Raw genomic sequence first — 13,433 nt, 5'->3', positions numbered from 1 at the left:
AAGGAAACTTAAAGCCATGAGGGAATAGCAGCAGCACAGATGAAGTCAGGAGGCGGATTACGGGGGACGTTGGTCTGACCTCTCCTCTGCTTCTCCACAGGAACAGTATCGCTTCTGCTACGATCTGGCGCTGGAGTTCATCGAGTCCTCTTAAAGCAGCACCAGAAGAGGGGCCAAGCGTCCTTTCACTTTCTCTATGTTTGACCCTTGGGTGTTGCTTGGTCCCGGCTCGTGTCCTTAGTAGCTATTCTGCATCTGTACCGGTGGAATTTGACAGTTTTAGCATAAAGAAGTTTTTTTTTTTAAAAGAAAAAAACTGAGGCTGTAACAGAGGAGCGCTGAGGGAGAAGGACACGAGAGAGGATGGAAAACCTCCTTTGTAATTATTGTATAGCCTTCTGAGGGCCAGTGGCTCTCTGCAAGTTCCCCAGGGTCCCAGTGAATCTTTTTCTGCCCTCCTCCTCCTCCTCCTCCTCCTCCTCCTCTCCTCCTCCTCGTCCTCCTCCTCCTCATGATGATTCAGTTGTAGTACGCTTTGTGCTCTGTAGAGGTCACCCTTCACTGTTGCACCCTCGGACCACAGCTCGTTTCCAGCCGCCCTGCAGTCTAATGTTGTGCTGTGAGAGGATGTTTGAGTATTTTCCGCTTGAATTTACTCGTCCAAGCTGAAAGTTACAGTCGAACTCCGAATGCTTCTGGTTTCTACACCAGCGAACAACGAACTCCCTCAGAACAACGTTGCATTTGCGTACGTAACAATCCAACCCAGAAATGATCCTCAGTATATATTTGATAATTAGATACAGAGAGGAACGTTTACACCGGGATGTTTTCCATGAAGTCACAGCTTGAAACAGTGCAGGATTTCCACTACAGCATCAGTGTGTCAGTGTGTGTCTGCTCCTGCAGTCAGCGTGAGCTGCGAAACCATGAGCTTTCTCTCCTTTTGTTACACTATTCCCCGAGCTTGATTTGAGATGTGTGCTTATTTTTTTTACCCTGCAATAATTGTAATTGCAAAGTCGTCATTTGTGGATTTTTTCTTTCTTTAATTACAAGCATGTCACATTTGCATAATCGTGTTTAATTTAGGGCTGGGCCCCATGCACTTTCAATTTAGACCGTTTCCACAATGATTTTAATGCTTCAAACTGAATTTGGTTACTAAACTGACTCCTGGAAAACAAACACTGTTTATTCATCCGGTTAATGAGATTGGAAGTGAACCGACCCAAGGCCTCACCCATGTTGTGCACCGGTGGCCAAGACGTTTCCTTTTATTATGATTTGTAGCTGATGTTTATGCATATGCCAAAGATGTTGTGTAAATATGTCAATATGGATAAGCACATTGTTTGTATTTATTGTTTACTTGCATTGCTTATAAGAACAATCATTCCACGTTTACGATGCTGCCGAGGATTCTTAAACTGTACCGCTGACGTTTATGAAGATGGACTGACATCCGTTCCTTTTCTTGATCAAATAATCGAACCCAGACTGATACAGTTAGTCGTGATATGATCCTATATGACTGAAACACAAACTTTCATTTAGATATAATTTGAGATTTGAATTTATGTGATACCATATATCACCACGAGAGGGCGCCCCCGTCCATCTTCATAGCGGTCAGGGTCTGTCTCCCCGGGACCCCCCAGAGGTCAGAGGCCACAGCAGGTCACTGAGGCATTTAAGAACCCCCAGGCAGACGCTGTATATTAAAGCAAGAAGTTTTTTTTAGTATTCCGTGTGTAATCCAGTCATGACGTCTTGTTTTCACTCAATGAAAAATGTGATGTTGCCGTGTTGTTTTCTGTGCCGAAGCCCAATGAGCTCTGTTTGTGGTCAGTAGAACATCAGTGTATTCCTCTATGCAGCAGATTTTACATTATGGCTCACAAATCCCTCTCACGGCCTCATTGGGGACAAGCTGTTTATGGTGGTCCTGCTCTCCATCATCCCCGAACACACCGACCGTAGCGGGCCAAGGGAGTGGAACACGCAGGACCGGCAAACAGAAACCTTTATTGTGCCTAACTATTCGAGATTCCTCGCCGATACAAGCATTTTGGCAGCATCTTTAAGTGCAAACGGTTTTGTTGAATGTACTCTCATGAGCGATGGGTGTTCTCCGATACAGTGTGTTTTATTGCTCCCGACACGTCATAAATTCATTAGTGAGGCTTTACTGTGTTTCTGTTGTGCACACTCTGAACCAGGAGAGGAATAAAATGCTGTAAATATAACATGGCAGGTTCTGCTCAGATGGACCAGGACTAGCCCGAGTTGATCCAATAGACTATGATGAGAACCCTTAAAGGCTCTACTGTTGGATAGGACAGATGTAGGTGATGGATGCAATGTCAGGACGTGCGCCCGGTTGTAGATAAGAAGCCAGAGATTGTACTCTCGGTGGCCGACAGCGCGTTTCCCCTGGAAACGGAACGTTGCCGTGAAGGTGGAACATTGTGTTTTCAGTTCATTTCCTCCTACTTCTAATCCAAAGATGGGAGAGAAGCTTCGGATGTCTTCAGTGATGGAGAGGTTGGCGTGGAGCAGAGGCCAGTCTGAGCAGAAAAAAAACGCTGATATTAATGATTCTTGTCTGTAACGTTTGGCTTCTTTGCTGTAATAAAGACCATTTCTTTAATTAAGCCTGATGAACGTGCTCTTTTATCAGCTCTGTGCCTGATTTTAACACTGGTTAGAGTTTCACTTTCACTTTTTTATCATTAGGCTCCACCTAATTATCTACTCATGTCAGAGATGTGAGAAAATATAGTCATTCTCTCTCGTTGGTGTTATGGAGAGAACGGCTGTAATATTTAGGTGGAAATGAGCCAATTTTAGTATCTTTGGTGTTCCTAAAGAGCTGCGACTCCTTTTAAATCTCCTGTGGCGACGGGCAGCCGAACAAAGTTTCTTCCACAAGCCGTCCGGTTTCTTCAAAAAGTTTAATTTGCATAATTATTTACAAGGGATGCTTGACAGCAGTACTTCAGAGAGGTAAAATATACGGAACCACATTGTTTCAACAGGAAACTCAAATGAAACCAAAAGAAAAGCTCCCGTTTCGTCTCGGAAAGGAAATACTCGTCTAAACTTAGTCCTCCGAACACAAAAGGAATTCTGTTATACTAAAGCAGCAATGAAACACTAAATAATACATTCATTTTCACTATCCTGCATGCTATCAGATCTTAGAAAAGAATGAAATGTGAAACAACAGAAAATAGTTCCATTTAAATTAGGCATATATTATATATTTATATATATATATATATTTCTGTACAAATACTGAATATTTGGCATTATATTTATCCTCATTATTGATATATCTAACAACTGAAAATAGTTAAGCACAATCCGTTTTATGCTATCAAACTGTTTTTCTGCTCACATCCAAAAACCCATGAAAATGAGAGGTCTTCTCTTATTTCTACCCACAGCCACAACACAAGACATTTCTCCACCAAGGCAAACTAAAGTGTGACGCTGTCTCCTCTCAGAACGCACGCGCAGCAGCACCGCGGTGGAGCAGTGCCAATCAAATCAAACAATGGCGGAATAACCCTTTAACGGTGATTCCCGCAGACTCAGCCCTTTTCACCGGAGATGTGGAGCGGGACGAGGACAGCGAGGACGAGGGAACACCGTCTGCATGTCCATTTAAATGTCCTCGTAGGAGCCACGCGAAACGCGCACGGGGTTAAAGGATTTGACCTTTTGGGAAATTTGATTTTCTGAATGGATGTGCAGCCGCGCTTAACTTAGAGGAAATCGCCCTGAAAGCTTCTTGACCAGCGAGCACGGGCATCAGTGTGGTTTAAACGGTGAACTAGGCGACCCCTGCGACACACAGAAAAGTGCAATTTGGCAAACTGGGTAGGATTTGTTCACTTTATGTTGCCACGGTAACGCTACTCAGTTTTCTGCGGGGATTTAGTTACAGATAAACGAGTGGGAGAAAAAGCCGTGAGATTCCTGGCTGAGTGACGTTAACTGCAGCTCCGATCAGCAACACAAGGGGGAGCTCTAACTGTGCGCCCCTGCAGGACCGTGCATGAAGTCAACAGTGGGAACTTTCCTTTAAACGAGGGGCCTGTTGCCTTTTCCAGACAGACCTCCACTTTCCTGGCGCTCAGCCGGGGATCCGTGCGTGTCCACACGTCCGCCTGGCGCCCACTCACCTCGGGGAGCCCCACAGACGGACACAGAATCAGGCTTGGCTTTGCACCGAATGAGGGAAAAGTGGCTTTAATGCATTACCTCCACACAGAGGTGTTAGCCTTATGCTAAGCTGTGTGAGGTAAAGCCCAACCACTAATCTTTTTCCAAAAAGGTCAAATCGCAGCCACCAAACAGCAGCCTGGCGGCGGGAGTCGGCGCCATCGGACCAAACCGGGGTTTGTAAATTATTGCTTGCGGAGCAGAAGAGTTTCCCACACAGCAAATGTGACGGCAGATGTGGTCGATCTGGCCTTGATGAGAGGAGAGAGCAAGCGATAGACGTTGTTGAAGTGCAACTGTATCGGAAAAAGAGAAGAGAAACTTAAAGCAAAGACCTTTTCACCCTACAGGGAAGAGACCCTTGGGACACCAGGCCTTCTGTCCACGTGGATGCTCCCGGTTCCGGTTGATTGTCAGAATAATTCCAAACTAAAGGTCACAGGAGAGAAGCTGGTAGATTTGAGCACCTAAAAACAGACTTCTCAGAGGGTGGTGCTGCTGTGAACTGAAATCTGGTGCTGCGCGCAGCCTAAACGCATGTCTTGAGTTGTGACGTCACGGGCGAAATCCAGCCCCGGACCCGTGCACGCAGCACTGGAACGTCGCTGCTTCCGCTCGTCCTATACGGGGCAGCTGCGCGATGGTGGACGAGCCTTCGGTGACGGTGACGGCGGACGCGACGCTTTCAGTGCCCCCCCCCCCCCCACACACACACACACACAGAAGTACTGCTGCATAGTACTCAGGCAAGACAAAGTGCGTCTGTGGAGGCTCCGCCCACTCTGAATAAACTGTCTGCTATTAAAAAAACAACAACAAACACTTGGAGTGTGAGGTAAATATCTGCGGATGAGCCTGTCTGTCGTAGGAAAACACTATTGCACTTTTTTTTTTTTTTTTTGGCTGGTCAAGTTTCGTCAGTCTCCAGATTCCGCCGACGTCGGCGCCAAGAAAAAAAGGCGACGAGCGTCGCGAGCAGAGCAGCCAGGAGGAACAAATCAACCAAGGAGCCGGGACGACTCGATGGCGGGAGCCCCCCCCGGGCCTTTCCTGGGTCGGCCTCAGTGAAAACACTCCAGTCAGATGTTAAAAACCGGAACGGATCACACAAATATTAGCAAATCCTCCTTCCAGCTCCTCTCTGGCCTGTGTTGTGCTGAAGGTTCTTACAGTAGGATGTTTGGATCAGTCATCGGCTTCAGATTCTGCAGCCTGACCCTTTTGTTTCCAGCCCTTTGGAATACAGAATCCTGCCGTCCTGTCACTCCCCCGACCCCAAGCTTTCACTCACGGTCCTGTGAGGATCAAACTGTAAGGCACATGAGGATTTGTCATGAATAGTTGCCCGACTTTGCAGCCCCTCGCAGCGTGGTGGACACAGAAACACCTCAGAGATGCTAATGTGGAGTCTGGTACCATGAATGTAGAATAGCCCCGCATGATACCAGCACAAGGAATAAATCAGGCGCTCGCAGCGGTGTCCCTGGAACCCTTTGATACGTGCTAACGTGGGGAGAAAAACTAAGAAAAGCCGCCTTGGGTGGTGCGGCTGTGGGCCTGGCCGATGCGCTGTAGCTTGGTTGTTAGCGGACCGCTCGCGGAGGTGACTAGGAAAGCGTTAGGAAGAACGGAGCCGAGGCTCGGACGCGTGATGGAGTCACAGTTGTGCAGTCGATTTGCATGACGTTCCGGGCAGGCAGAAGAGCGGCCGGGTCAGTTCAGCAGTTCAGCTCCTGCATTTCCTGTCGGGGGACCGACCTGACAAGTGGATGAGACATCTGGTGTGAGCGGCGAGTGTGCTGGGATGGGACAGGTTCCACCAGAGAAGGTGCGCGGACCCGTGAGCGTGTGCTCGGGCAGGGAAGCGGAAGCCGTCGGCAGCCGTCGGTCCAACCTGCTTCAGACCTCCCACCTCTCCTCATACTTGCTTTGTGCGTCGCCTCCTTTTCCTTTGTTCTTCCCTGTTTGTTTGTTTTTTTTGCTTTGATGGGGGCTGTACATTCAGCAGCGGGTCGGTTAAGGCTGTCTGGTTAAGTTGGGTCACAGAACACTTCGCCGGAGACGTATCGGGGCGTCACTGGAGCGGGCCTGCGTCCACGTTTATTCTAATTCACTGGGCAAATGGGGATAAATGGCGTCCGACTGGAACCGACCCGAGGCGGTGTCGGCCAGACAGACCACTGCGCTTGGCTCAGGGTGGCCGTTTGAGCTTTTCTGTTTTCTCTTAAGGTCGTTGGGACGGTCGGGCCTAAATTCTCTCCCGGCCCGTCCACAAATGTCTTCGTTTACAACACAGACGGGCCGACGACGATCATTTCTAAAGTCCTGATCGACTACGAGTCGTCCAAAAACCTGTGTTCACGTAAAGGACGAGTGTTTCTGAGCACCAGTTACAATAGTCACTAAATATCTTTAAAGTTTCATTTGCACCTGTATTTTTAAGCACAATAATAATAATAAAAAATCTCCCATAATGCTCGAGTCATAAATGCTAAATCTATCGATGGTGTTCTGGGTAATGTGACAGCATCAATAATAACCTTGGAATATTGTTCTCTAACTGAAGCGAATGAAATAAACCAGCATTCCTGCCCCCCCCACATCCGTCCTCGCAAATCAACTGCAACCACGTCACATGAGCTCCGACCGTATTTCCCTTGGAAATGCAAACGGGAATCTTACTCTAAGGTGCACACAGAGCTCCTGGCTGCTTCCTGGAGGGGAAGGGGAAAGGAAGGGATGCAGGAATGATGAGGAATGATGTCAGGTCTTGGTCAGCAAATGCACTTCTTCTCACCCGGAAGGAGGATGAGGGGGGACCCGCTAACCTGCGGGATGGTGGGATGGGAGAAGGTCTCCGGGTTCGAGCTCCGCGAGGAGACACCCTGAACTCAGATCAATGTTGTTTCAACTCTCGTCTGGGTCTCCTAAACTTTATTTTGGCCTTGTGGAGCTCAGAGAGAACCCAGAGAAGGTCAGGTGGGTGATAGATGGGCAGCAGGGACGAGGCCGGGTGTGGACGCCGCGGGCTGGAGGAGGTGGACCGGGGGGGCAGAGGAGGAACCCGCGGACCTCAGAGTCGCGTCTGGGCTTCAGGGATGTAGATCTCAATGCTGTCCGCCCTCTCTGTGGCAGAGTTCTGTCTGAAAGAAGCAGCTCGTTTGGCTGCCATGAGGCGTCTGCGGGCTTCCTGTCGCTGGCGGTCCTGAAGGTCCAGAGAACGCTCACGCATGATGCCCCCGCGCCCCCTAGCAGGCCGCTTTGTCATGGGCGGGGGCCACTTCCTCTCCTGCAGGGTACAGAATGAGAGAACGTCTTTTTTTAAAAATCAAGTTTGACTGGGGAAACCATTAAAGGTCTTTATTCGGTCAGTGTGTGTGTGGCTCCATCTAGTGGTGGAAATTACGTATTACAAGAAGAGGAGGTCTACATTTGCTCCCTTTGCAGGAGACTTCGCGATGAAAAGCTGTTTAGAAAACCATCTTCAAGCCATTTAGTGTTTGCACACTTTTCACACCCGACTCACACGATTTAAGAAGGAAATCAGAAGAAACCCACGGCTGATATTGCGTTTGCTATCAAGTCAAGCAATAGTCGCATTACAACGCAGGTGTTTAGAAACCTTTTTCTCTGGGCTTTCCACCAGCTGCCACTGGTTGTTCTTGATCTGATGCAGCTCGTCAAACTTGGCAGTGACGTCATCGACGGACAGCTGCAAGAGGTCCCAGAATCCAGCCAGGTCCTGAGATGTGGGTCTGGGCATGGCGCTGGGGTCCTGAGCAGACAGCGGCAGGGTTTACTTTGACTTTTACACGTGCAGCCGAGCCAAGGTTACAAAGAACTTCCCCATTATAACCACTTTGTGGCAGTATAGCACCAAGATTTGTTTTAAAATAGAGAACCCCAGCACGATGGCAACAATGATGATCAGACAGCCTCAAAGTAAAATTACAACATTTGCTTGAATCAGAAAATGATGTTGTGCCTTCTCTTTTCATCAGGAGATGAGAATCATTGTCTTCCTTGTTGTTCAGAGCAAACTAAGACTTGTTGCTTACAAAGTTGCACCTGATTCAGCACATGTGTGTCTTTGGAGCAGAGCAGGACAAACCTGAGCCTAAAACCATGGAGAAGATGCCACATGCTGCACGATAACAACATCCCCAACACCTCTGCGGGGCTTTGCCTTCCACTGGAAAGATGCATCTACAGAGAGGCTCCCCCTCATGCTGTCTCCCCCCAATATGAAGGCGCAGAGCTACAGTACAGGGGAGAAGGTACGCGTCTCCAGCTGACGTGACGTGAGGGCCAAACAGTGATACGGCATTCCACTTTATTATTCAAAGCGTGTCAGCCCATTCCAGCTGCTGCCTCTGTGCATTAAAGGATGGGCGCCTCCAGAGGGGCAGCTTCTTATTGGAATTCCCCTTCCGTTCCGCTGAGGTCAATGGCAGCAGAGGGATTGCTTCACTATTGATCGCTGTGGTTTATTTTTGGAAGGAGCACAAGTGCAACGTCAGGCCTAAAATCTCATTCAAGCCGCACTGAATTTATTTATCTATTTTTTGCTTTTAATATTTTAAAGAATAAAAATGTATTCGAGCCTGTAGTGCTTTAAGTAAGTGCAATTGACATTTCAGATGTTTTTTCCGCCTGCTTGAGTACTGTTCAAGGTGAAACTAAAGATGAATGAAGTGAGGAAGACTGATGACGTGCATGCCAGTCGCCCTCTAGTGGTCACTAAAGGGATCTCCTTCCTTCGCTGCTTTATTTCACACCAATTTAGATTCACCTGCTGGTGCAAAAATGAGTGAAAGGTCAACCCTTACAGTTTTCCATACTGAGGGTCAGGGTTTCATTATTCTGGTAACGCCGGACTCACCAGGTTCTGCTCACACAGCCAGTAAAACTGCTGAAACTTTTGAGACATTAGCAGCTGAGCGCTTCCCACCGCACTCCGGATTTTCCCAAGAACTGTTGGACACACACATGATCATCTTTCAATATTTCATCATCAGCTCATGCAGCGACGGTCATCTTATGTTAGCATAGAATCAATCGAAAATATAATCTGGGAGAAAAAAGATAGGCTCAGAAGCTCCTCCTGTCCCTCAGGACACTCACTCTCCTCTGACAGATCATTCTCCTCCGCCTCTCTCTCCATCTCCTTGCACCATCCTTCCAGCCGCTTGGTTTCGTTGTGAAGGAGCTGCATGAACCAGCTGCCATCCCTGCGAATGGGGGACACCCGCCCTGTGTCAGCGCTCTCCAGACCGGGTTCAACCACAAGCCAGGGTTCAGGCTGTGGGCTGGAGGGCCGGTAGTCCTCCCTGTAACTGAACAGACCCTGCGTGCGCACTGTGCGGGTGGCTCCGTACTGCGTGGGCGTGCTGGGCTCAGAGTGCCGACCGAAGGCGCCTCCAAACTGCAAGCCCTTGTCCTCCATAGAGGGAAAGCCCTCCAGCTCCATGTCTGCCTGCACCGCAGTGGTCACGCTGTTGGAGCGCTTGAACCTCCCATGCCTGAAAGTCAAGGTGTTAGAGGTTGTTTCAAACAGCTCGATCTGGCCCGTCTGTCCCAGGTACTGACCGTTTTCGTTCCTCAACCTGGATCCCGATGGAATGGAACTGAGGAAGGCCTTTTGTTTCTGGTTCGGAGTCTGTCACAGCCTCCACCTGTGTGGGTCCCAAACATCCGCGATTAACTTTAACAACAACGTCAAAAGGTGAAGTAGCTGAAACTTCGAGCCTGAAGCCACCGACGGCTGAATCATCGCCCATTACGATCGTCTCAATCAGGCAGCATAAAAAGACGTGCACAGGCGATGCATCCTCTTAGTGAAGCAGGACAAAGACAGAATAAGAGGTCCTCATCACTGCTGCCTTCAAACGTCCTACCACATGCAAACATGCAGCCTGGCACATTTAAAGGTCAACAAGACTCCACCGAGAGTACTCTACACAAATTGGAACATTTTGGGCGCTTGTAAAAAGGCGAGCTAATTTGTCTACCGATACGGATGTAGCGCAGAGCATCTCGGCGGTGTGCATGTTGACGCACTGTTTTAGTTTTGTCGCTGAATTTCATAGTTGCACTTTGGAAATTTTGAAGCTCCTATACAAGAACAGCTACGTTTGTCTCTGTCTGGCTGGAATTTTTGAGAATTTGTAAGTAAGTCAACTTTACAATTGATAAAACATCCTGTGAGAGGAAGAAGACACCGCTACCTGAATCCCGATAGAGGCTCTTGGGGTTTTTAGGTACTCCTCCGCCTTAGACACAAGCACGGCTTTGTCGCACGTCTGAACAGACGTGTGACTCCCCAGAGATGTGTGCCTCTTGCCTGCCGCTGACTCCATTGCCATGGTGACCGCTTTGGTGCTGTCCAAGCTGTCGGTGGAGCTGTAGATGGGACGTCCGAGGCTGTCCGTGGTCCACAGGGCGCCACGGGGATGCCTGCCCTCCTGGTACTGGTAGGCATCTTGTGTGGACTCTGTGCTGCTCTGGGCTGTCACAGAGATAAGAGGCTTGGTGGTGGTGCGCGGGGGCACTGGGGGCGGAGTCTTCTTGTAACTGGGAGGATATGACACCGCTGTATAGCACAAGCAGGATGAGAGGACGAGGACAAGGCAAAACAAGGGTAGAGGATAAAATAAAACGTGAGAATGACAAGGGTGGCCAAAAGCCGACAAGGGCCAAGCGCTGCGGTTCACCTGCATCACACAGCGTGTGATAGAAGAGCAGCAGACTGGGCATTAGAACAGCAAAAGGAAAATGGGATTATTAAGAAATGCAATGAGAGATTTGGGGAGAGATTTGCTCTTTCAAGTGCAAATGAGCCATCCATCCAGATGGACCTCACAGCAGAGCTGGAGTCGGGCCAGCGTCACTTCTCTTCGATCAAAACTATGACAAATAGTGGACTTAAAGTGTGATCCTCCAGCGTGCTATTTTGAACACCATTTTGGTACTTCATGCACTGAAGAGCCCCTAGTTTAAATTTATTCCTGGTAATTTAACAGCAATCTGGGGTGTAAATCATGTGCTAATCTGAAGAGACGCTGCGCAGCGGTACTAGACTCTTCCCTACCAGAACTGTGCGCATTGTTCGCTCCAGTAATCAATCTGCTCAGATCTTGAGCTCCGGTTCAGAGATGATTGAACTAGTGAACCCTTTGAGAGAGATTTTGGCACTTAACGTCCCCATCATAGCACATAGATGAGTCTGCCAAGGTTGAGCATTTGACCCAGTATTATTTGGTGTATTCTTAGATGTCAGTGAACAGACTGAAGCTTGTCCACCAGCCTCTTATTCAACATAAACCCTCAACTAAACCCTTTCGTTAATTACAACTAACTTTAGTAATACTATGTGGGCTGTCTAAGGAATCCTCCGGGATTCACCAGCTACGCTTTAAGCTGCGCCTGTCTGCATGAATGACAACGACCCAACAGTGGAAGCGCATCTATGATGAATCCGGCACTCATCCACTACGAGGGCTGCCGGAGAGTCCAGGTCTTTTGATTGGATTACAGCGAGTTAAGTGAAATGAGGACGCACAATGAAACTGTCCCCCACATCCAGACAGCAGCTTGACTTCCTTCCAACCTGAAGGGGCTGCAGCTTTGCAAGACATAGTGGGTGGATACCGAATTCAAAAGAGCAAAGTGACTCAGCCGGAACATGGCTCCTCAAATTCTATTTTTATATCCTGAAGACATGCCCCAGAATTTGCCTGATATCAGACAAAAAACCGTGATATAACACGCTGCGTTACATGTATAGCACATTCAGTCAGGAATCTATCTATCTATCTATCTATCTCTCTCTCTCTATCTATCTATCTATCTATCTATCTATCTATCTATCTATCTATCTATCTATCTATCTATCTATCTATCTATCTATCTATCTATCTATCTATCTATCTATCTATGATATAATAAAGAAATAATACACACACACACACATACCTATACTACTGTCATTGTGGAGATAACTCATTCCTCAGCCCCTTCCACCAAAAAGCATAATTCAACCCTGACTCTAATTGATAGCCTAAACTTAATATAAACTCAATTCTAAAGTAGAATTTAAAACCAAATCTTGACCTCTAAGCCCACATTTAGAAGTTGCTAGAACCAGCCAAATGTCCTCTTTATCCATAAGTTAGTATTCTGGTCCTCACTATGTAGCATGGACAAGAACACACACACACACATTGCTGATAAGGCTTTCAACAGTGTGATGTTGTGAGCACACTACGATTTTGCTTGTTGGAGTCACCCAGTCAACAACAGAAATGCTAGACATGACTGTCTGTGTTCAATGTTCTGCCCTACTTTAATATCGAAGTGATCACAGTTGCATAATTCATTCAAACATTTTTGGGTTTCATGAAAACACCTGCACACGCCTAGTTTTATTTGCTTTGCTATGACTGCAAAAAATGTGAAGATGCTTCTTGATTTCTTCAACATCTTCTTCACTGTGTGCCATTGTGTTTGGTTCCCCCACACACAACTGTGAGTTGACCTGACTTACCACTCAACCTTTGGAACCAAACAAAGGAAAAAAGGGGGAAAAAAGAAATCAATCATAAGGTTTTGAACCAAAACTCAATTTAAGCTGACAAAGGTGGGGCTTACTGTGCTTCAGCCTACCACCAGGGGGCGATGAAGATGCTTAGCTCTCAAATTTAGTTAATAAAATGACATCTGATATTAACACACCGATTTGTCACAGGATCTTCATTACAATGCCATGGGACGGATTTATTAGATCCGGTCCAATCTCATCCACATATGTAAATTCATTTGAAAATCTCACGTCATCTTTTATCCGCATCAAAGAGCCAATTCATCATCTTTGTCAGCCACCAAAAACTGCTGTGATGCATTCATGGATGTGGGACTGCAGCTGAGATGTGGTCTGCAGATATGCTAGCGTGGAGGAAAAGAGATTAATATGGACAGACCAGTACCTGGAGGCGGCTGTGCACGGTCCACGCTGCAAGAAGTAGGGAGACGAAACTGAATCCCTGCAAGGAGCAGGTGACAACAGTTAGCAGGTGCAAGATATGACAATGATGCACATCTACAAGTCCATTAATATGCTTATAAAAGCTTCAAAAACAAGGATATTATATAATTGTTATATTCTTATGGATGGCTGGAGAGAGAGAAGCACAGGTATGTTG

General features: G+C 47.5%; 2 protein-coding genes across 24 annotated transcripts in view; one reads left to right on the top strand and one right to left on the bottom strand.

Moving 5' to 3' along the window:
- The window catches only part of ptprk (protein tyrosine phosphatase receptor type K), a 68,095-nt gene extending 65,438 nt beyond the window's left edge, over positions 1-2,657 (top strand). For all 19 annotated transcript variants that reach the window (XM_057017712.1, XM_057017710.1, XM_057017709.1 and 16 more), the window contains one exon: positions 101-2,657. In XM_057017712.1, the coding sequence (XP_056873692.1) occupies positions 101-154 (54 nt within the window). In that variant the 3' untranslated portion in view covers positions 155-2,657. The remainder of the gene's footprint in view (positions 1-100) is intronic.
- Positions 2,658-2,938: 281 nt separating this feature from the next.
- Positions 2,939-13,433, bottom strand: part of LOC130516580 (disks large-associated protein 2-like) — a 48,051-nt gene continuing 37,556 nt past the window's right edge. For all 5 annotated transcript variants that reach the window (XM_057017731.1, XM_057017727.1, XM_057017728.1 and 2 more), the window contains 7 exons: positions 13,218-13,274; positions 10,461-10,825; positions 9,823-9,908; positions 9,358-9,755; positions 9,116-9,207; positions 7,856-8,008; positions 2,939-7,522 (listed from right to left, as the gene is read on the bottom strand). In XM_057017731.1, the coding sequence (XP_056873711.1) occupies positions 7,307-7,522; positions 7,856-8,008; positions 9,116-9,207; positions 9,358-9,755; positions 9,823-9,908; positions 10,461-10,825; positions 13,218-13,274 (1,367 nt within the window). In that variant the 3' untranslated portion in view covers positions 2,939-7,306. The remainder of the gene's footprint in view (positions 7,523-7,855; positions 8,009-9,115; positions 9,208-9,357; positions 9,756-9,822; positions 9,909-10,460; positions 10,826-13,217; positions 13,275-13,433) is intronic.

Source organism: Takifugu flavidus, chromosome 19 (genome assembly GCF_003711565.1).
Source record: "Takifugu flavidus isolate HTHZ2018 chromosome 19, ASM371156v2, whole genome shotgun sequence".
In the NCBI taxonomy this organism is placed as follows: domain Eukaryota; kingdom Metazoa; phylum Chordata; class Actinopteri; order Tetraodontiformes; family Tetraodontidae; genus Takifugu; species Takifugu flavidus.
The sequence above is the reverse complement of the archived record's forward strand: the minus strand, read 5'-3'. Positions and strand labels throughout refer to the sequence as shown.